Here is a 24,153-nt window from a genome sequence, read left to right as displayed (position 1 = left end):
CGCTACTATGAACCAGTTAGACTTGGCTTTTTATCTATAAGAGGAACAGAAGACGGCGCTCCAATCGTTCCTTTGCAAGAAGGACGTTTTTGCTGTTTTGCCAACTGGATATGACAAGAGTTTAATCTACCAGTTAGCTTCACTGGTAGCTAAGCATATGGGGCTCTGGATATGTCACCCTGTGTATTGTTGTGATTGGTCGTAGTGTTATCCAATTGTGTGCAGTGAGATTTTCAAATGCATGCTTGGTGCTGCCCCTCGGATTTGGGTTTGGATTTCCAGGCTACAAGCCTTTAGCTTTCTCTGGCTCTTCTCTGTCCTCTGTGCCCCCCTCTCCCTCTTCCTCTCCTCTTCACCATACCACTCCCTCTCTAATGCCCCTTCCTCTTGCCCATATCTGTCTCCTGCGTGCTCCTTATTCCACAGCTGTAAAACTCAGTCTTACCCTCGCAGTGTGAATGTGTTTGAGAACTGATTGTTTCTCCCGTTTTTTAGCTCTGTTTGTTATTTCTCCCGGGAAACTGCCGTAATTTGCATGGCCCAAACTCCTTTATAAATAATTGGACCAATATGTTTGTCTAATGTTGACCAGTTGCAAGATCTTGTATGAAACACATCCTGTTCACACAATCCACACACCATGTATAATTTAATAATATTTCAACAGTGTTGGGCGCAACAATTTACATGCAAAATACCTAGTCATATCGACCATCTCCATGCTTTTTGTAAGGTGTGTCGCATTGATTTCAATGTAGCACATAGTGGGAATAATGACATTACCCAGCACATTATTACACAGCGGCTCTTACAGTACACTTAGTAGTAAACAACTGTAGTAATTTTAAGAACATTCCAGTGATTCAGTATTGCACTTCCATTAAGTTGCCTGATAAAGATTATAAAGTGATTTGATGACAGACAGCAAACCTAATCTGTAGGATTGAACAGCAACATGGGTTTTAAATTAGGATCACCAGAGGATTCAGCAGAGTTTAGTGCGTTTTTGGAATGAAAATAACTGCTGCAAATCAAAAGATAAACCAAACAAAAACAAACATATGCAGTGGTGTTGATGATGTAGTAATGTGCAATGTTGGGCGGGTATTTACCAGAACTGACATGAAAAAGAGGAACCAGAATTACACTTCCTGTTACAGACACGTAGCAGCCTGACTTTTTCCTCATTCTTCACTTCTTGTAAACTGACTTGATTCAAACGCAGCAGCCAGACGGCAGAGTGAGCGGACTTTGATGTTGTCAACATATTTTATTGTTCTCCAAACCTTCAGGTGAGAGTTTTTATTTTTATGCTTCAGATCATCATGTAGATTACTTTGTAGAGACCTGGGGTCTCATTTATAAACGTGACGTATGCACAAAACGGGGCTGAAAACGTGGATACGCCACTTCCCACGCAAAGATTGTGATTTATAAAAAACAAACTTGACGGGAGAATGTGCGGTGCGCCACGCAAACTCTGACCCATGCGTACGCACATTTTGGAGACAATGGGAATTGGCGACACAAATGGTGAGGTGGTGAAATTAAGTCAGACTGCAAAAAGTAAATGTGGGAATAATGATTACTCCTAATATTTTCAAGTCTTGATGTCACACGCACATTTCTTGACTCCATATCATCCACGTTGTCATGAAGATTAAATCCAGCAATGTTATTTGTGCTTGTACTTAGTGATACTTGTTCCATAACACCTTGTAACCAACTCAAGTTAAATCTTTAATACAAATTCATTATTAATGTTTAATCGGCACTGTCTCACCGTCACATTGTCTGCTACGGAGCGCAGAAGGAGGAGACGGCACGACTGTATGGATTACAGCATAGCATCATATACCCTACCATTAGATAACGGCAGAACACAGTGTAAATAACTAAATATGTCTTTAATAATGTAGATATATCATCAAATGTCAAAGTCTGGAAATACAGCCGTTAAGCTCTTGCGCAATCGTTACACTTAATGTCCTCGTTATCAGTCCGAACTTTAATACTGTTCGTGACCAAACCTGCATAAAGAAAAGTCTATTTGCCTATTAGACTTTTATTATTAAACTACTTTTATTATTAACACTATTAAACTGCGGTGACCCCTGTGTGTAATGCTGCATGATGGCACTGCTAGCACTGCAGGAGGACTACGCCATTGGAAGAAACAGGAGAGAAAGAGGCTTCAGGGACCCTGACGATGACTGGCTAATATGTCGATTTAAATTCCCTAAAGCTGTGCTCTTGGATCTATTTACTGAATTGGGTCCAGTAGAGAGGGTAAGGCACCGGAACCATGCCATCCCAGTCCAATTACAGGTCCTCGCCACTCTGGGGGCAACCGGCTGTTTCCAGAGGGAAATGGCGTTGGCATTTATTAAAAGTGTTTTTAATAAATATTATATATAATGTTCAACTTTATCACTAAGGCTTGTTTAGATATAATATATACTTCTGTTAAATCTTATCATATAGGTCTGGTATATTGAAGCTGCCCCTGAGAGCTGTAATGCTTGTGGTATTATTAATATAGGTAGTGTATAGATCAGGTTTACCTACACTGTGCAAGAACAGGCCAAAATTATAATTCAAATTGCAGCAATTCCCGAGCATCTAAGAAGTTTTTTGCCTGCCAGTCATCATGATTCGGCGTAAAGAATAACTACCAGGCCATTAACATACTGATCAGCATTCATGAGGTGTTCTGCATTGACTATTTATGGTTAAAAATGGGCGTGTACAGGGCGGGATAAGAGGCTGATTCACGTATGCACACTTGTGGGTAATCTGTGATTTATTAAGGGAACATTGCTTACAGATGTGCGTACACACGTTTTTATAAATCTGATTTATTTTGGCGTATTCCATTTTTGGCTTTAGGGCATACGTACACTTTAAGTAAGGATCCTATGCACAGTTTTATAAATGAGACCCCTGAGGCTGGAGTCAGGCTTCACTCTTTACTGGATTCTTAGTGGTCCATTTGAACAGATTGTAAAACTTAAACAGAGTACAGTTGAAAGAACATTGGATAAATACATTTCAGTTTTACATTTAAATGTTACTATTCTTACAATACTTTAGTACTAGACTACTACAAACTCTCAGTACTGGGTAATATTTACTTAGAAGTATCTGTATCTCTAACATAGTAAACAATATTGCATGCTGGTGAGTGAAGGATTTAAAAAACATGATGGACTCTTCAGAAGAGGTCATTATCTTCACTCGAGTTTCTGCGCATATCTGAACATAGTCATACTGAGAAATACAGAGAGAGTTGTGTGGAGCTTACAGTCTTAATTAGCTTTGTAACAACTTATTTGGCAATGGCTTAAATGTAACAGACGTTCATTAATATCAAAAAGTTATGCACTAAAGCTTTAAACCTATCTCCTCCCACATTTTTTGGCTCTATTGATACCAAACTTAGGGAACTTTATCTCCAGACTATCCTCGACAAATTTACCATTCAGATTTTTGATGTATCAAAAGTTGAGCACACAGTGCATTGAAATATTTTACTGCATACAGTAGTGTAAACAAATTCTTCCAAACTAAACCTCTGATGTTCATGGATAAAATTCACATTCAACATTATGAGGTCACTGTAGATTTAATGTGCAACATTTCAGAATTGTACCTCAAAAAGTACATTTTTATAAAATGTTTGAATTGTGTCCTTTCGCCATTACAGTCAATGCAAAATAGAGCATATTTAAACATCAGTTTGTCACTAATTGATCTTTGAGGAAATAAATTACAGCTATCTCTATGTTGTAGTACACAAAGTACACAAATTCTCTGAATTTTCTAGTGAGAAATTACTTTTTGACAGTAGTTTAAAATGCTGCAGTCCTGCCCCTTACATATCACATATTGTGAAGCCAGTTGTGCCAAATAATAGCTCCCTGAGATCAGCACCTGCCTACGGCAACAAAGGTTCTGGGTTGAGCTCCTGGTGTTGCCATACTATCAGGCATTGTGCGAGAGCGAGATCTTTGGAGTTCAAATCCCCTACGCACAACTTACCAACTCTCACTTAAACAGGAGCCCTGTTCCTTGGGTATAACCAAGGTGATGAGCAGGAATGTCTCTGTTTGGCACCTTTGCTGACAGAACCCTTGACATTTTTCTCCTCTTCTCCATCCACCGCTCTTTCCTTTTCCTGCAGCTATAATTAATGTTGGATGTTATCTGTTATCTTCTGTAATGACTGGAGTTATCTGACTGTTTCTGCCTCCTGTTCTAGTTTGACTCAGTCAGTCTGCTCTCCGGCTCTGTGGAGATGGTGTGGGTAAAGTGCTCCATCAAGTGGACTGATAGCACAACTACATGGAACCATGGTTACAGCTGCTGAACCATCTCTCACCAACTGTCCATGATGTTCTCCATGTCAGAGCACTCAGATCAGTCCAGCACTGTGTCTGTGTGTGTTTTGTGTTAAAGCCCAGAGCAGCAGCAGAGACCAGACTCTCCTAAACCTGAACCCAGATGTGTGTCCATCAAGAGCCACCGGTTCATGGATCCACCTTTAGTGTTTAAAGGAAAGCTTCCTGCAGGGACTCAGTAAGTCAACATAGTCCCAGCTTTAACGTTGCATCATGTTCTGTACACGTTCTAACAATATTGTTGTTGCTTTTCATATGTACCATTCAGAAGCCCTGCTGGATCCAGACAAGTCATTGTGGTTTTCTCAAACCTCCTGTCGATTTTAAATATAAAAATTTTCTGAAGCCACTGTATGTCAGATGTGCTGTGCAAAGCATTTTAAAGGGCCTTTCTATTAGATGCAAATAAAATGGGTACAAATCGGGAACAATAAAGCCACTTGGAGTAGGTGGCTCAGCCATAAACTGTGTTGTACAGCGACTAGCAGTTTAACCCAACTTAATTTATACATGTGTTGGGGACAAGCACTTGAGGTGAAACCACATAGGCTTTCTCCAACAGACTTTCAAACAGACAAAGTGGCGTTGACAGGATAAATTCAATTAAATTTTATTTATAGTATAAAATCATTACAAGAGTTATCTCAAGACACTGCATTCATCTATAGCAATCAGATGCCTGCTGGATCAAGTCATTATCAGCTCATTTCTGACCTTTACATCCTGTACAATACCTGCAGCACTACCAGTAATATTCTCTGTCATATCACAGCAGAAAGTTAGGTAAAGGGGTGGCAGTAGCTCAGTCCGTAGGGACTTGGGTTGGGAACCGTAGGGTTGCTGGTTCAAGTCCGGACCAAAGTACAGAGTGTGGATTGGTAGCTGGAGAGATGCCAGTTCAACTCCTGAGCACTGCCAGGTTCTCTTGAGCAAGGCACCGTCCCCCCCCCCCCAACCGCTCAGGGCTCTGGTCCAGCACTGGCAGCCCACTCACTCTGACATCTCTCCATTTGTGCATGAATAGGTCCTGAACATGTGTGTGTATTTCAGGCCTGTGTGTAGTGATTTCTAACAAACAGAGTGTAATAATCAATAAACAGTATAATTTATTAAAAGCCCCTGCTGGATCAAGACAAGTCATTGTGGTTTTCTCAAACCTCCTGTGGATTTTAAATATAAAAACTGAAATATAACTTATTTCACAACATATTTCCTCATCTGTAAACTCTGAGAAACTCACTCAACTCTTGTTGTTGTTGTTGTTGTTCTGCCATTTAGTGGCTCTTATTTTGGCATTCTGTCCCTAAAAAAGTTTAAATCGAAAATCCAATCGGTCATTTGGAAAACCGGAGCTCTTTAAAAAAAATTAAGTTGAGACCCATGTTGGCTTCCTGAATGGGTGTTATCGGTCCTGCAGTGTCCTTCCTGATTCGTCACGCCCCTATTACATGCCCCTTTTCCAGAAAAACATCAACTTTGACTACCGATGGATTTCCTGATCTTATTGCTGTTGCTAGTAGCTGTTGTGCAGTTAAATTCTGCATTTAATAACTCTGCTGCTGCCTACATGTCCTCAACAATGTGCAAGAGGGAAGCTATTATTTGAGTCAATTGCGACAATTCCTGTATCCAGTTGCGTAACCAACCTTACACTGTTTCATGTGGATGAGGCCTAAGAATGATTTTGTTTTCGTTACAATAAGCCCTTCATATATAAATGGGAGCAGGTCTTCTTTACAAAGACTGCCATGAGGGAAGACCACCGTAGGTTTTTCTACTCGCTTGGTAAAGGGAGGTGTGCGGGGTATTTAGTTGGTCGCAATCTGCAAACTCACCACTAGATCCTACACACTGGAGCCACATAGCAAGAGCAGGAGCTCTAACTGGCCAGACTCTGCACATAAATCCCACCAACAAAGCTCCAGTGTCGACCAATCAGAACTCCTGTTGCTGCTCTGAGACATTTGTGTTACAGTTTTACTTCAGTTTGACAGAACTGTCTGATTTGAGCAGGAAACCACGATGACGGCAGTGGACCTTTTCAACACTCTGGAGGATTTAAAAGAAGATGAATTTAAGAAATTCAAATGGTATCTGCAGCAGCAAGACCTCCTAGAAGGCTACCAAAGTATCAAAGTGTCCAATCTGGAGACGGCAGAAAGGCAGGACACAGTGGATGTGATGGTTAAAACCTATAAACTTCATGGAGCTCTGAAGGTGACCAAGAAGGTTTTAGAGATGATCAACAGGAATGATCTAGTGCAGAGTCTGCCAGACACCAGCTCAGGACCAGAAGGTCAGTCAATCTTTTTAATAAGTATTTTCTGTCACAAAGACTGGGGAATGAAGTGTGCTTTTGCATAACAGTGACATACTGTATGTAATGGGTTGACTGACTGTGAGGAGTATTTGCGTGTCTTTTAATTTAATTTAATTTAACTGTAACAGTACGCACTTTTTAGGTGAGTGCTGTTGCTGTTTATGACAGTAATCATCAATGATAATTTAAATGTTACAATGCATTTCCACATAGAGTCATTGGATGTCAGTGATGTTGGAAAGACTTCAGAGAATAGAGGAACTCCCTCCTCTCAGAGCAAAGGTAAGCTGCTGTGTTCTCTGGTAAGTATGGAAGCCCTGAGTTACAAAAAGTACTTTTAAAGTTTGAAAGAATATAGTCCAAGTAAGTTAGTGACTCCATTCTGCAAAAAGTTAATTATGGTGTACTACAATTTACTTGAAGAAATTTAGCTTTCCAAGCTAATGAGAAAGTGTTGACATGTGAAAGCATCAAACATGCATTTTAGATGAAGCAGATGAGCAGATATCCAATAGCTCCTCGTCCCCATTTGCTCAGCGCCATTAAAGTGTATGTGTATTTGTTAGTGACCCCCTGGAACCCCCCACTTTGGGAACCACTGCCTTAAGATCACACAAATAGCTCTAAACAGGAGTTCAACTATATATTCCATTATGATACGAACAATCATAAACCACAGTGTGAGTAAAACATTTCCTGGTGATCAGGTGAATAACATGCATGAGCAAATGACAATAATTCATACACGTCATATATTGAAGCTGAAGGATGAGAAAAATCAAACTATTTAGATTTGACAGAGTGAGTCTGAGAGAGAGGTGTGTGAATCGTAATGCTCATTGGATCAATCAAGTAAAAACAGTAATAATCACATTATTTCTCTCTGTTTCAGTGGATGCCAGTGGTGATGAAGAAAGTAAAGGTACATTAGCAAAGATTATAAAAGTGTTTGCTTTGTCAAGTGTGTGTAAAAATATTGTTAAAAAAGTCCATCTTAAATATTTAAATAGTTGATTATTTTCTAAAGCCACTGTACGTCAGATGTGCTGTGCAAAGCACTTTAACGCAAAGGGCCTTTCTGGTAGATTCAGATAAAATCGGTACAAATTGGGAACAATAAAGCCACTTGGAGTAGGTGGCTCAGTGTTAAGCTAACCGAGGATCAGCCATAAACTGTGTTATACAGCGATGAGCAGCTTCACAGCTTCCTCAAGTTTAACCCAACTTAATTTATACATGTGTTGGGGACAAGCACTTGAGGTGAAACCAAATAGGCTTCCTCTAACAGACATAGCATCTGCATCATACAAAGTGGCATTGACAGGATAAATTCAATTACATTTTATTTATAGTATGAAATCATTACAAGAGTTATCTCAAGACACTTTACAGATAATTTACAAAGACCCAACAAAAAACAGTGGCGAGTAAAAACGTGCTGTTAGCCAGAAACCTCGGACAGACCCAGGTTCTTTGTGAGCGACATCTGTCACTGCCGGTTTGGACACAGACACTGATACAGATATAGAGAAATATGATTGATAATAATTATAGAAGTTGGAATGATGAACAGTGGCAGTTATAATAACAATAAAGATAGCGTAAGTATGACTAGAAATAAAAGTTGTAATAGTTCACGTGTTGCGGGGCGTAGCAGGGGCATTACGGGGCATAGTAAGGCATAGCAGGGCATAGCGGGGCGTTGCTTAAATAGTAGGGCACAGCAGAGCGTAGTGGAGCGTTGCAGGGCGTAGTAGGGCACAGCAGGGCATCAAGCAACACCACAGCGGCAGCAACCATAATTTAAGTGGCACCCTAATCCAAGGAAACTCTTGGGAATAAACTCCCAGAAAATAAGTTAGTAACAAGCATTTCTGGAACATGAATGCACTCAGATGGAAAGAGAGAGGAGATCAGTGTGTCAAAAAAGCCCCCCGGCAGTCTGGACCTATAACAGCATAACTATCAGCTGGTCCAAGGCAAACCTGAGCCAGCCCATCAAGCTCTGCATTCACACAAAATCCGGCAATGCCCCACTTTCTGTGATGGGGTTTGGACATTTCCGTTGCCTGTTTTTGTATATTTTGGTTGCCTTTATTATTATTTCTGTATGTTGCCTGTTTTTATATATTACTTCTGTACATTTCTGTTTAGTTATCTCCTTGTTTATTGTGTTTACCCTGTCTTGACTGTGTTCTGTGTATTGTGTAGTTTTTGGTTAAGTCCGGTGTTCTCTGTTGTGTTGTATCAAGTTTCTGTGTTTAGTTGATTTCATGTTTTCTGTCAGTTGTTCTTGTTTCCTGTTTTATTTTGATAGTCTGTTTTCTGTCTTGTCATGTCTAGTTTTACTTTTTGTGTTTCCCGCCTCTGTTGATTACCCTGCCCCGCCCTGATGTGTTTCACCTGTCGTATCACCTGTCCCTTATTTGTTCATTACCTCATGTATTTAACCTCTGTGTTCCCTTTGCCTCTTGTTGGATTGTTGTGTATCCGTTTGTGTCTGTTCGTGTCTTCGTCCAGTCAATTTGTGTTTTCACCCGGTCTATTTTATGCCCTTGTGTTTGGATTTTTCCCTGTGTTGTTTTGTAAGTTTTTCCTCATCAGTTTTTTCTTGTGGTTTTTCCAGCCTCCGTGCTGCTGTTTTTTGTTCATTAATAAATCCTCGAGCTCGACTCTTTCTCCTGCCTGCCTGCCTCTCTCTTTGCGTTTGGGTCCTTTTTCCCCTTCCCATTACGACAACTGTGTGTGTGTGTGTGTGTGTGTGTGTGTGTGTGTGTGTGTGTGTGTGTGTGTGTGTGTGTGTGTGTGTGTGTGTGTGTGTGTGTGTGTGTGTGTGTGTGTGTGGCTTGCGCCACCACATACCATGCTCATGGGCATTGATCCTCCCTCTTAAACTCTGACATTTCCACCAGCTGACAGTTTGTAACATAGAAATAAAATGGATTATTGATAATTTATTTCTATAGTGTGTAGCAGACTTAACCAGCTGACTTCTCTATTGGCTGTTGAAACAGGAAACGTCTCTTATGTTCTAAAACCAGCCTCTGGAGACTCGACCAGCTGACTTCTCTATTGGCTTTTAAACAGGAGACGTCTCTTACATTCTATAACCTGCCTCTGGAGACTTGACCAGCTGATTCGCAGCGACACAATCAGCTGGTTTGAGTCCAGCTGAGACAGGCCTGTTCAGACCGCTGAAACTTATCCTGCAACATTCTAAAACAGTTTTGTCTCGTCTTAATCTTTGGTCTGTCGCTGGTCCATTTGGACCTTCAACCAGCAACTCAAACCCAGCCAGACCGGAGCTGCTAGTTTGTTTGTAATCTTCTGCGTGTGTGTGCTGCTATGCATCCCTGTGTGTGTAACAAGCATAGTGCGTGCGCGCTGTGCATAAGTGTAGGCGCATTTTACTAGAGTTGAGCCGGATACTCGGCTGAAACGAGTATCCGGTACGGATAAAGCACTTTTGCCGAGTACGAGTATTATACGAGTAATACGAGTCAATATCTGTGCTCGGATTGAATAAAAATCCTCATTGGGTAGCTGACTGTGTCTGCTTTCTGTGATAGGCTAGTCGTCACAGCGCCCCTCCCCTACACACATACAGATTTATTGTGTTGCTGTGTGTGTCCCGTCAGCTGGCTCTAAACAGATCTGAAAAACAGCGTCGGACTATTTGATCCGTAGAACACAGTCCCCCCCCGCCCCCCTCTCTCTCTTTCTCTCTCTCTCGCTCTCTCTCTCTCTCTCTCTCTCTGTCTCTCTCTTACTCACTCACACACACACACACACACACACACACACACACACACACACACACACACACACACACCTGGTGTGGAAATTAAAAAAAAAAAAAAAATCACACTGATCATAAAAAAATTAAAAGTTAAAAAAAGAAAGTTATGTTGAGTATGAAAACTCTTGTTCGTTACATTTTACTTAATAATTGCAACCGCATGTGTTGTATTCATTGTTGCAAAACTTGTTTTGTATATAGTTTGTTATCGTGATCAAAACCATTGATCTGAAGCTCAATGCTGATGCTGTCATGTAAATAGTTTTCTAATCAGCAATAAATATAACAATTTCTGATCAACCCATATCAATTGCATGTTTAAAATAACATACCGGTTAAACCCCCGCCCATTTCAAGACAACCTGACCCACTTCCGGGTTAAATTCCGCCCACTTCCGGTTTAGGCCCCGCCCAGTCTGAGTACAGATACAGATAATTCATATGTTTAACAGATACAGATACAGATAATGCTGTACTCATTCATCCCTACATTTTACTAATGCGCTGTTAAAATAACAATGAAATGCTGCGATATTGACTTTAGATCAGGTTTTAGTTGGTCAATGGTGCGATCACTTCCCGCTGCTTCACGATAGCAATACGCCTAGAATGCACCTGAACACACCTCCCTGTAAGACCAGCACGCCCATGCGCCACAGATGGGCGCAGGTGCATTTGCTATTTAAATGATGTGGGCGCTGGACGGGAAATTGACAACCGCGCCGGTCTTAAACTAGCAAAGACAGTTGCGTCAGGCTTTGAGCCATGCTGCGCCGGGTGCAAGATAAGGCCCGAAGAGTAAACACACTTGTTACGAGATGGCTGTTGTTTGAATGAAACAATTTTACTTTAAAGATGCCCTCTCATACAAAACCGTTTTACCTGCATTTTTTAAAATATGTTAGGTCCATATGTGATTGTGTTATGTTGTGAATGTGAAAATGAATTGCTACCTCTTTGTCAGCTCTAGCCACTGAAAAGAAATAAGCAGAGAAATCAGGCCAATTACAAAAGCTGGTCAGTCTGACATCATATTGCCTGAGCTCATTACTATTCATTAGCTCGCCCAGTTGGGCTGGGTAAAGGATTCTGATAGCCAGGCTCTCATTGGCTAGCTGTTAGCCAGTCAGATTAGCTTAGTTAGATACAGCTTAGCTTGTTGAATATTAATGAGAACTGCCAGAAATCGAGCTGAGTCTTCCTGTAGGCTTTCTATACCACGCTAGAATGGCTTGAAACAAGGTAACCAAAGCATTTTTTCAGTCCATGGTAGAACTTCAGACATTACCACAAAGTAATGAAATACGTGTGGCAGGGCACCTTTAAATATCAGATTAGTTTGTTTCATAATTTAAGAACAATAATTAATATATACCAAAACCATCTCCCAGAAGTTATAAATGATTGCTCTTTTTTAACCAAAATACACAATAGTGATTTATGATAACAATCATCCATATTGGGAGTTTACAAGGAGTGAGTGAAGGCAACAATGAAACTATAGCCATACTGTGGGCTTTCAACGTAAATTAAAAAGCATTACTGTAGAATAACAATGAAATATTAAAGTGCAAATCCAACTAAATTGACTGAACTCATTTGTGATGAGTGATGAATCGTTACAATGTATATTTCATTAGTAAATTAACAAGAATCAGTTTTTTCGGTTTGGCAGCACACAAAAACTTTGTAGGTCATTCCACCAAACAGCATTTTTATGTTTTTTACTTGCAGACAGCATTGACAAGAAGGAACCTTCAGGCAACACAAATTCAATGGAGAACAGAGAATTATTTCCCCTCCAATGGGATCAGGAATTAAATGCGCTCTGTCTCTATGTAGTTCTACTCTTTACAGTCACTGTATCATCCGGGTTAGTGAGCAAACATTACAACATTAATGCAAAAGACATAATATGATTAAATCTAACCTATGTCCTCAGATACTGATATTTCCTTCAACAATGTCACTAAATTCACCCCAATTAACTATATACCTGAACAGTGAACCACTGATTAGCTTAACGCTAGGATTTCGGGGCACTGGTAGAGTAAAAAGAAATTGCTATTTTATACCACTAACAAGACGCAAATAGCACCACACTTCCACAGTAGCATAAAGAGGGTCCCTACATGTAAACCGAAGCATTGACAACTTTGTAAGTGTACAGACAGTTTATTAAAAAGATAGTTTATTAAGACATTACTTTCGGGTATACAGGCAATTTCCATCTTGGGAAAACAGTCATGACCAGTCAAACCACGAATGCTGATGGAGCTATGTTACTGGTTGCACGGCGTTCGTGGATATGATGCGATATGCATTATTTGGTTATGGCGGAAAGTAAATGGAAGCCATGGCCACCTCGAGGAGTCATTGCGATGGCTCCATTTCTAAAAATGTTCAGGGCCCCATTCTGTTCAAGTGTCTCACATTCCATGCTTTTATAAAAAAGTGAACATCAACCGGGCTATAATGCTTCTACATCTGTAGACAAACAGCCTCATACTTTATATTTTTTATATTTGTGTTCAACACAGACGGGATGGTTCCGGTACCAAGGCCAGCACGGCACATCTCAAAATACCAAGAAAAGATTCAGCCAAACCTCATAGACCGTTACATGCAACTACAAGAAGGGTTAACGGAGGTGAAACAACCTTTGGATGAAATGTACACACATCTGTCTGTCACAACTGGGGGTGACGTACACATCAACACACAGCATGAGGTCGGGCAGATTGAGACAGTGAAGCCAGCAGATACAGAGACAACAATTAAACCTTGTGACATGTTCAAACACCCCTCTGGAAAAAACAGACCCATAAGAACAGTGCTGACCAAGGGAATCGCAGGAATTGGAAAAACATTTCTTGTGCACAAATTTGTGTTCGACTGGTGTAAAAGAGAAACCAATCAAGATGTGCATCTCATTTTCCCCTTCACCTTTCGCGAGCTGAATTCATGGAAGGGAGTGAATGTATGTTTGGCAGAGCTCATTCATGAATGTATCTGGGAAACCAAAGACATCAAGAAAGAAGCTCTTAATCACATCTTTACAGCTCTTCAGTCATCAGGAAACACCAACTTTGACAAGAGTGAATTCAAACTTCTGTTTGTTTTGGACGGACTGGATGAGAGCCGCCTTGATCTGGACTGCTCTACCAATGAGAATCAGGCAGTTAAATTTGATGTGACAGCGCCGACCTCAGTGGATGTGCTGCTGACGAACCTCATCAAGAAGAAACTGCTTCCCACTGCTCGTCTCTGGATAACCACACGACCTGCAGCAGCCAATCAGATCCATTCTGATTTTGTAGACATCACAACAGAGGTCAGAGGTTTCTCCGACCAACAGAAGGAGGAGTACTTCAAGAATAGATTCAGAAATGAGGAGCAGGCCGGCAGAATCATCTCCCACATCAAAACATCACGAAGCCTCCACATCATGTGCCACATCCCAGTCTTCTGCTGGATCACTGCTACGGTTCTGGAGGAGGTGATGAAAACCAGAGAGGGAGGAGAGCTGCCCAAGACCCTGACCGAGATGTACGCAGAATTCCTGGTGTTTCAGATTCATCAGACAAAAAAGAAGTATGGCCGAAAAAAGTGCATAGAGTACATTAAGTCATTAGCAAAACTGGCTTACCATCAGTTGGAAAAGGGAAACCTGATCTTCTACGAGAAAGATCTAGAAGAGAGTGGCATTGATGTCAGTGGAGCCTCGGTGTGCTCAGGAGTGTTCACAGAGATCTTCAAAGAGGAAAGTCGGAGAAAGAATTACAAAAAAAAGATGTTTAGCTTTGTCCATCTGAGTGTTCAAGAGTTTCTGGCTGCTCTTCATGTAGAGAGGGCAGTAATTAACAGAAACAAGAATGTGATGTTTGGGCAAAGTTGGGTTGAACAAGGGCGAATGATTTTCAGCAAAAAAACTATGATGTCTAATGTCCACAGGTTTGCTATTGACAAGGCCTTACAGAGTCCAAACGGCCACCTGGACTTGTTCCTCCGCTTTCTCCTGGGTCTTTCTCTGGAGACCAATCAGGATCTCCTCAAAGACCTGCTGGCTCATACAGAAAGTAGCTCACAGACCAATCAGGATACAGTCAACTACATCAAGAAGAATATCAGTGAGACTCTGTCTCCAGAGAAAAGCATCAATCTGTTCCACTGTCTGAATGAACTGAATGATCGTTCTCTAGTGGTGGAGATCCAACGGGCCCTAAGATCAGGAGGTCTCTCCACAGATGAACTGTCTCCTGCTCAGTGGTCAGCTCTGGTCTTCATCTTACTCTCATCAGAAAACAACCTGGACGTGTTTGACCTGAAGAAATACTCTGCTTCAGAGGAGGCTCTTCTGAGGCTGCTGCCAGTGGTCAAAGCCTCCAAGAAAGCTCTGTAAGTGCACTGATTACTGAAGATACTAACTGTATCAGATGTGTAGGATTGTTCTCAACTAATGAATATTTTAGTCAACTGATAGTCAAGATTTAATCAACAAAGTTATTAGTTAATAAATTGAAAAACTTGCAAATCATTTCTTAAGTTTCATTGTACCTCCACAGATTGATGCAGCCAAATGAAGAAAAATAGATCTGCCACTTTGTAGTTTATTTGAGACTGCACTTAATTAGTGTGAATGATTGGGATACAACATATGTGACTATATTGTTTGAAATTTCTGACTCCAGTAATATACACAATACAAGACATACATTTATTGTGTTTGAATCATTAACTCAGTCTGGACAACCGTTCAAATGTGATGTGTTGTAGATGTGTAAGTCATTTCAAATACAGATCAGAAGTGAAGCTGCTTTATACTTCATTGAAAAGTCCACACTGTAAACTGGAGACTCTCAGGTCAGGAATAATAAATCTATGAAGTGTGATCCATTATATTACATTTTATTTAGCGGATGCTTTTATCCAAAGTGAATTACAGTGACTGTCAAGTGCAGTCAAGCATGTAGGTAAAACTAAGAAGATCAAGAATCACATAGAAGTACATTAGCTTCAAATAAGCTAAAATACAACATGTAAGTGCAATTTATTTTATAAAACCATCATCTTCATAGGTGCAGTTGGAAGAGATGTGTTTTTAGCCTCCGGTGGAGGATGTGTAGACTTTCAGCTGTCCTGATGTCAAGGAGGAGCTCATTTCACCATTTAGGAGGCAAGACAGCAAAACGTCTGGATTTCATTGAGTGACCTTAGGTGTCCTTCGCAGTGAGGGAGCAGCAAACATATTGGCCATTGACAAAAAGCTGAACCAGAACCTGAGGGTCAGAAAAGGCTGTATCCTTCTGAGGTAATGCAGCATGTATCTACATGATTGGGTTGTTGCAGCAATGTTGCCAGTGATGGAGAGTTGTCCGTTGAGTGTCACACCCAGGTACCTAGCAGTCCTGGTGGGGACTACCACAGAGTTGTCGATCTGGGTGGAAAAGCCCTTCCCTGGAAGGAAAAGCAGCTCAGTCTTGTCAAGGCTGAGTTTCAAGTCAGTGAGACAGGCAGAGATACTTGCTGGTACTTCAGTTTCAGACTGGGGAAAAGAGAGAATTAATCAGGTGTCATCTGCATAGTTGTGGTAGAAAAAAAGCCAGGTGAGTGAAAAAACAGAATAGAGAGAGAGTTGGTGTACAGAGAGAAGAGGAGGGGGCCCACTGGAGTGGTTCACTGTTTGAAATGCAGCAAAAAGGTCCAGAAGGATGACCAAAGAGGGGAGAGAGGCTACTCTAGCAGTTTCAAGTAGCTCAGTGACAGGAATGAGGGCAGTTTTAGTTGAGTGGCCTGCCTTCAAACAAAAATTGTTGGGATCAAGAAGGTTGTTCTGGTGCCTGTACTACGAAGCGAGATTTGGCGTTAACGAGCTAACTTCAGGTTCAACCCAGGGTTTTCTGTACTACGAAGGTGGATCACTTGTGATCAGGTTCAATCGCCGTGGTAACTTATGCTGAACACCTAACCTGGTCGGGAGCAGGTTAAGTTGGAGATCAGAGATCAACCGGTGTAAAAGCACCACCTACTGACCAATCAATACTCGATTGATAACGGCGTCACCGTTCTTACAAGATCAGGCGGAGCTCGGTGCACATAGATAGAGAGAGGGAGAGAGGGGTGCGCACATTAAGGTTAAAACATTTAGAGACCGACAACCCCCGTTAACATTCCCTGATGTGTATATTTATGAAATACATAGATTGTAATGGGAGGGAATTACATATCGGCTCGGCTTCTTGAGCCGTGTGTTGCACATCAGTTTGAATTATGTTTTTATATATTTTATTTGCTCTCACGATGGCTTCCCACTGCCAGGGTTGCAACTGAAATAAAAGGCTAAAGCAACGGCAGTTTATGGAAAGTGCACAAGTGTAATTATGGTCAGATCTTGGTCCTGACTGATGGGGAAGTGATATTGATAAGCGTTGTGATTTACGCATTTACAGCGTCGGCTATTTTTTTGCCAGCTTTCTTCCTGTTTTAGGAAGCAGCGACTGTATTGCGTTTTGCCTGTAAAACTGTGTCTGTGTTCTTCATATTTATGTAGAATTATAGTTTGCTCTTCTTATATAAAATATGCAGCTCTGGTAGATGTTTGCAATTGGTCGTGGTGCGCAAACACCACCTCTTTTATGTGAACGCGCGCGTCGCTGGATTGGGAAACCCTGGGTTGATTGAACAAGTTGTTAACCAGCGTCGTGATACAGGTTATGCGGGACCGTGGTTGTTAGGTTAGGTGAAGCCGGGTAACTGAAATAAATCCAGGACATGTTGATCTCGCGTTGTAGTACAGGCATCTGGTCAAGATGAGAAGAGAGTTGGTTGAACATAGCACGTTTGAGTGTTTTGGAGAAAACGGAAGAAGAGAGACAGGTCGGTCGTTAACTTCAGACAGGTTGTGTGGCTTTCTTTTGGAGAGGGGTCACTCTTGCTTTTTTGAGAGTCCAGGAAACAGCCGGTTGATTAGGTGGTGATAATAAGATGAGTGAGAAAAGGATGACCCAAATATTTCACAAGGTGTTGTCATCGTTCTTTTTCTGGTCATATCAAATACAGATAAACATGTTTGGACTTATGTTCTGTACATATTTTTAGGCTGAGTGGCTGTGATCTGTCAGAGAGAAGCTGTAAAGCTCTGTCCTCAGTTCTCAGCTCAGAGTCCTCTAGTCTGAGAGTGCTGGACCTGAGTAACAACGACCTCACGGATACAGGAGGGAAGCTGCTCTCTGCTGGACTGGAGAGTCCACACTGTAGACTGGAGACTCTCAGGTCAGGAAAAATAAACCTGTAAAGGGGGAACCAGATCTGTCACACAGTGTTTTCATTTTTCTTCAGTCAATTAATTTTTCTTTGATAATAGTAATGCCTACCTAAATATAAGTGTAAGTAATATCAAATACAGATAGATTTTTTTTACTTGTGTTCTGTACATATTTTTAGGCTGAGTGGCTGTAATCTGTCAGAGAGAAGCTGTGAAGTTTTGTCCTCAGTTCTCAGCTCCGAGTCCTCTAGTCTGAGAGGTTTGGACCTCAGTAACAACGACCTGAAGGATTCAGGAGGGAAACTGATTTCTACTGGAGTGAAGAGTCCACACTGTATACTGGAGACTCTCAGGTCAGGAATACTAAACCTGTAAAGGGGGAACTAGATCTGTCACACAGTTGTTGTTTTGTTTTTTTTCAGTCAACAATGTTTCTTCGGTAATAGTAATGCCTACATAAATATAAGTGTAAGTAATATCAAATACAGATGAACATGTTTGCACTTATGTTCTGTTCATATTTTTAGGCTGAGTGGCTGTAACCTGTCAGAGAGAAGCTGTGAAGATCTGTCCTCAGTTCTCAGCTTAGAGTCCTCTATTCTGAGAGAGCTGGAGCTGAGTAACAACGACCTGAAGGATTCAGGAGTGAAGCTGCTCTCTGTTGGACTAAAGAGTGAACACTGTAAACTGGAGACTCTCAGGTCAAGATTCAGCTTCTGTTAAACAAATAACCATGTAAATGTTGCTTGATATACAAGTTAATGTATGTTAAAAAGATACCCAACATCTTTCAGCCAATTGTTTTTTCACGGCCCACAACTTCCATGTTTTGATTTAGTCTCACTACTCTCATCAGCACCTTCTTCAGCAGCAGCATGCAGCTGTTTCCATCCAACAAGCTCTGTTAAACCCACTGTACACTAGCTGCCCAGCAGCCAAAAGCAGACAGACACAGTTAGACACTAGCTGGTAAAGAAAGTTCAACATCTAGCAGCTTAAGAGCTAAACATATTATTTTTCTTAAGGGTTTGTGGAGACGTAGCCCATTTGTTAACCACAGAACACTGTATGATACTTTGTGATTCACTACCATATCATTTCCAGTGCAGCTGGCTGCATCATAAAGATTTTGTGTGATCTTACAGATCTCTGCTGTCTACCAGCCATGGCAGAGAAAGCTTTAACCCTAGTACTTTCTTACACCTAGTCGGCAATACACCAGATGTTGTTATTATCAATGAGGAGTCCGGTAAGGTGTACATTTTGGAGGCACCTTTGATTCCAGCATGGATGAGGCTTTCTACACCAAGGTAGTTAAATACAAACCACTCCTAAACACCATCTCAGAGCTGGACTCGTTTTCCCATTTGGTAGCCTAGAACACACACACTGGTTGGTAGTAAGAGGGTTGCAACAACTTGGGATGGCCAAAAAGAGGGATAAACAGCTTGCAAACTACTGTGCCATATCTGCTATTATTGGCAGTTGTCATATATGGCAGAGACATTGCTACTTATACCCTTAAGAACTGAGTATTGTGCTTATTAAGTGTTATTGTAAAGACCTGCTGCATGCCACTGGTCCATGAGTTTGCGTATGTATTGTACTGCATCTGTAATATTTGTGTCCCTGTACCATTTTTCTTCATGTGGACATAAATAAATGGCTAAAATGTGTGTCTGTGTGTGTGTGTGTGTGTGTGTGTGTGTGTGTGTGTGTGTGTGTCCAGTTTGTCAGGTTGTCTGATCACAGAGGAAGGCTGTACCTCTCTGGCCTCAGCTCTGAGCTCCAACCCCTCCCATCTGAGAGTGCTGGACCTGAGCTACAATCATCCAGGAGACTCGGGAGTGAAGCTGCTTTCAGCTGGACAGGAGGATCCACACTGGAGATTGGACACTTTAAGGTATGAACAGACAGCAGAGCTCACTGTTGGTTCACAGTGTGTACCAGCAGCCCTGGTGATAACAGTGAAGAATCTTGTCCCCGCTGAGACTCAACTCCTATTAATAAGTTATATTCTTATTCGAGCACTTTGAGGACATCTCGATTATGTTTATGTTCAGAGTTAATCTTTGACCTTAGAAACCTGAGATGTTTCATATATTTTGAAGATGAAAGATGAGGAAGCTTCTGAAGGTTCATTCTGACTTTGTTTCTTCCTCCAGGCTGGATCATTGTGGAGAACAGAGGCTGAAACCTGGTCTAAGGAAGTGTAAGTGTGCTTTCACTTTGATTCATTAAACCAAGGCACAGTAGGATTAGTATTGTGTTTGTATTTTTTTTCGATTACTAACAAGTATCAGTTAAAACAGAAGTCACATTGTCAAATATATTAAACACAGAGAAACAGAAGTCACAAACTGTGGATCATTTTTCATTGCTTTAACACAAAATGAAGTCAATGAGCACAGGAGTTTTCTTTGGGAGAAGTAAGCAGGGCAGTTTGCTACCTGATAAGTTGTGAAATGGTGAAATGATATCTCTGTTATGTTTATGGAGCAGAGCCCTGAACCATACTCCTTCCACAAAACAAGCATTTTAAAAGTAATTTGCTTGTCGTCTTGTGGACAGACCTGAAAAAGTGTGAATTCAGACTTTTTACAAATCATCATCATGGTGTTATTTTGGAATACTTTTTATCCGTTTATTGCAATTAAAAAATGGCACAATGTGTACTTCAAGTTGCGCTGGAAGTGGCAGACATCAATAACTTTTCCTTCCTGGAGAAGGCAGTAAACATTACTCTGCCAGATGATATTGTTAACCCAGACATGACGCCGTTTCATTTCCCAATGTATCTGTGACTTCCACACCAGGTACAAAGCAACAGAGGTTATTTTGGCCATATGATGACAGAAAGAAATGTTGTTGGTGCCTACAGCTGTACACAGGCGGGTACGCGAGTAGCGTAATTAAACACAAATGATCCAACTATGATCCCCATATTTGGATTATTTGTGTTTGCCGTTGTACCACAGCAATGCAAATATTTTATTTTGCCTTGGTGTGAACACTGGATAACACTATTTTATGCACACTTTGCAACCAATCAGAATCGAATATTCACCCAGACAATAGTATACGTTGTTATGGCAACTCCTGCACTCATTTTCTTATGCCTTTTGGAGGAGGATTGTGACTCGTTTGTGAGAAAAAGCACTTGAGGAGATCCACAAATATAGCAACGTCAAAAATTGCCTTTTCTACAGAACCTTAAACTTGGAGTTTTCTTATAATAACTGATCAAAATGCAGTCACTCATCTGTGTCAGTCCTCCTCTCTACTCTCTCTGAGAACTGTCCAAGCTGTCACCTGATTTTATCTGAGAATTACCTCATGAGGAGGAGGAGCCAAGGTTACCATTCTCAAGATTGAGAATAACAGTTACTTCTCCAAATTTAAAGTCCAAAGTCTAAATTTCATAAACTCAAAATAAATAGAAAACTAAATGAAATACAAATCATCTTTTTTTTCTGTGAATTAATGAATACTTATACCATGGTCTGGGTGAATACTCAATTCTGATTGGCTGCAGGGTGTCCATAAAAAAGTGTTGTAGGACACCTACTAAAGGAGTTCCAGTGTGACTTTTTACCATTTTTAATAAATAAATAAATGCGCTGGCTACATAAGCTGTGAGTAACCATAGCAACAGGCAGTCAAAGTATCTTTTTCCAATTTATTGTAACAAACTTACATCTAGTTAGCATAATGTTATACTACTACAACAATGAGCGACTTCATTTTCCTCCAGTTTGCCGTTTGGCTTGCTATCTAGCTAAGGCTTTGACCTAGTAGCCTAACATTGTTCCTGAAAATCTTCATGTTGTTTTGGGGACAATGACACAGCTGGATAGCTAGCTTGTCTTGTTGTTCAACATACTGTCAAATTATTTTTACTGATTGCCAACTATACACAATGTTATTGACTTTGGATCTTGCTAGCATAGCATGAGCTTTCTGGCTGGTAGCTGAGCTGAAGGGTTCTACGAGCTGAGCGGACTATGAATGAATGAATGAATGAAAACTTTATTGAACAACAATCAACAAGAGGTGTTCAAAGGATAAAAACACAATAAAGCCCAAAGGCTTGTTTCCATTGTGGTCCTTAATATGGAAAAGGCAGTACAACACACAGACTAAAAACATTGAGGACAAAGGGGAAAGAGGTCCACTAATAATCAAAAACAAACAAGTAAAACAGATCTAAAACACAATAGAAAACAGGGGCTAGATTCCCTGTCAGACATGCAGACACATAAACAGACAATACAGTACAGACAACAGTACAATATTCCTAGTACTTCAAGGATCTTTTGAGTTTGTTTACGGGCTTGATAACCATTTTTTTATTGAAGATGTAAAATGAAAGTAGGAGGTGCTCAACAATTCAAGGTTGGAAGGTAAGCCATTCCACAAGACAGCTGCCAAGTATAGGAAAGAGTACTTTCTCATACAGCTCTTAAAACAGCAGGGCCTGTAATCTGTGTAACTCCCCCTGGTGGAATAGCTATGCGTATCACTAATTTTTTAAAAATAATTACATAAATACGTGGGTGCCAGGTTATTTCTTATCTTATAAACTAAACACAATTTAAGTTGGGGAACTCTCTCCTCCACTCTGAGCCACCTAAGACTGGAGAAAACATATGTTATTTGTGACCATGGTATAAGCCGGTTAATGCCCTTTGAGGTTTCCATTGTCAGGTATAATGGACGATGGCAAGGCATGAACCGTCCAACGCGCAGCGGTTGCCTCCGCCGAAGTCTTACATATGAATTAACTTATTATGGCTCTAACACATTTAAATATACAGACGATTTTAGCAGATTATTTAGAACACAATAAAGTGATAATTTCAAACAGCTGATTTAAGCTGAAAGAGATGAAATAGGATGTAATGATGATTAGAGCATGTGACCAAATACAGTTTGTTTTTACATAGAAACATTTGAAAACATAAGGAAGTTGAATTTAAAGGTTGTGTATCTGCATTCTATTCTCATTTGTAAGATTATCTAAAGAGATGTTTCAATGTAAAGTTTTGATCTAATTAACAGTCAGTCTGTTAATAAAGCAACAAATAAACCATCAGGTGTGTTAGATGATAAACTGCTGCTGTGTTGCGTCTTGTTTTCTCCATCAGATTCCTGTGAACTCACACTGGACATAAACACAGCACACAGAAGACTCAAACTGTCTGACAACAACAGGAAGGTGACAAATGTGAAGGAGGAGGAGCAGCCATATCCTGATTATCCAGAGAGATTTGACTGCTATCATCAGCTGCTGTGTAAAGATGGTCTGACTGGTCGCTGTTACTGGGAGGTTGAGAGGAGCATATGGGTTCATATATCAGTGAGTTACAGAGGAATCAGGAGGAGAGGAAACAGTGATGACTGCAGGTTTGGATGGAATGATCAGTCCTGGAGCCTGGACTGCTCTGATGGTGGTTACTCTGTCTGGCACAATAAGAGAAGAACACACCTCTCCTCCTCATCCTCCTCTGTCTCTGATAGAGTAGCAGTGTATGTGGACTGTCCTGCTGGCTCTCTGTCCTTCTACACAGTCTCCTCTGACTCATTGATCCACCTCTACACCTTCAACACCACATTTACTGAACCTCTCTATCCTGGGTTCTGGTTAGCGTGGCTTGCTTCAGTGTCTCTGTGTTCTCTGTAGGATGGAATGTCTCCTGTTTCACAGAAACACTCACACTGCTGACCAACACACACTATCTCTTTGTAAATCAAACTCCAACTTACAAGAGAACAATACATTAAAGGAGTCACTAATATATACACTGTATAATAACCGACACTAATTAATGGGAAATTGATACTTAAACTTGAACTTAAACTTTAGTTAATAGTTATTTTATTGTCAACAAACAATGAATGATGATTTATAATGTTTAATAATAATTAGTATTAACTTAAGTTTAGTTAGCTCTCAATTTACATTATTAGCGATGGTTATTATAAAATTTTTCCAACATAGAATGACTCACTGTACAGCTGTGAGTTAAAATATCTTTAAATATGTTTCCTTTCAGGTTTTTGGGGTGCTTCTGTGAAACTTTTTACTACATTTGTTTAAAATCTCGAGCAAAGATTATCTCTAACTAAAGATAGGTCATCACACACAGCGCCAATGGTCTGAAACGGTACCAACTTCCTGTCTCCTATAGGGGCATGGCCTCGTTTGAAAGTGTAGTGAACGTCACAACGACAGTTAATTTTCTCCTTATGTGTCCATCTCAAATCTAACATTTTAGTGTCAGAATGTTCTGGAGATATGAAGCTTGTTGAAGAATGGCTCCAATATAGCCTGACAAGCCAGACCCACATCAAGATGTTAGGTCTGGGA

General features: G+C 40.6%; 1 protein-coding gene across 2 annotated transcripts; it reads left to right on the top strand.

The window, feature by feature from the left end:
• Positions 1-4,443: 4,443 nt before the first annotated feature.
• Positions 4,444-23,564, top strand: LOC116050965 (NACHT, LRR and PYD domains-containing protein 12-like). 2 transcript variants are annotated; one of them, XM_036000594.1, is made up of 9 exons: positions 4,444-4,578; positions 6,411-6,696; positions 6,934-7,002; positions 7,613-7,642; positions 13,060-14,917; positions 17,618-17,791; positions 19,513-19,686; positions 19,949-19,995; positions 22,931-23,564. In XM_036000594.1, exons 2-9 carry the CDS (start codon positions 6,423-6,425, stop codon positions 23,464-23,466), a joined length of 3,162 nt encoding a protein of 1,053 aa, XP_035856487.1. In that variant the 5' UTR covers positions 4,444-4,578; positions 6,411-6,422; the 3' UTR covers positions 23,467-23,564. The 2 variants fall into 2 exon arrangements, 1 of the variants encoding a protein (XP_035856487.1); XR_004897102.1 differs by lacking the exons at positions 4,444-4,578; positions 6,411-6,696; positions 6,934-7,002; ... (3 more) ...; positions 19,949-19,995; positions 22,931-23,564 and adding an exon at positions 15,204-15,382 and having other exon boundaries at positions 19,513-19,648.
• Positions 23,565-24,153: the final 589 nt, after the last annotated feature.

This window comes from Sander lucioperca, chromosome 4, assembly GCF_008315115.2.
Source record: "Sander lucioperca isolate FBNREF2018 chromosome 4, SLUC_FBN_1.2, whole genome shotgun sequence".
In the NCBI taxonomy this organism is placed as follows: domain Eukaryota; kingdom Metazoa; phylum Chordata; class Actinopteri; order Perciformes; family Percidae; genus Sander; species Sander lucioperca.
The sequence above is the reverse complement of the archived record's forward strand: the minus strand, read 5'-3'. Positions and strand labels throughout refer to the sequence as shown.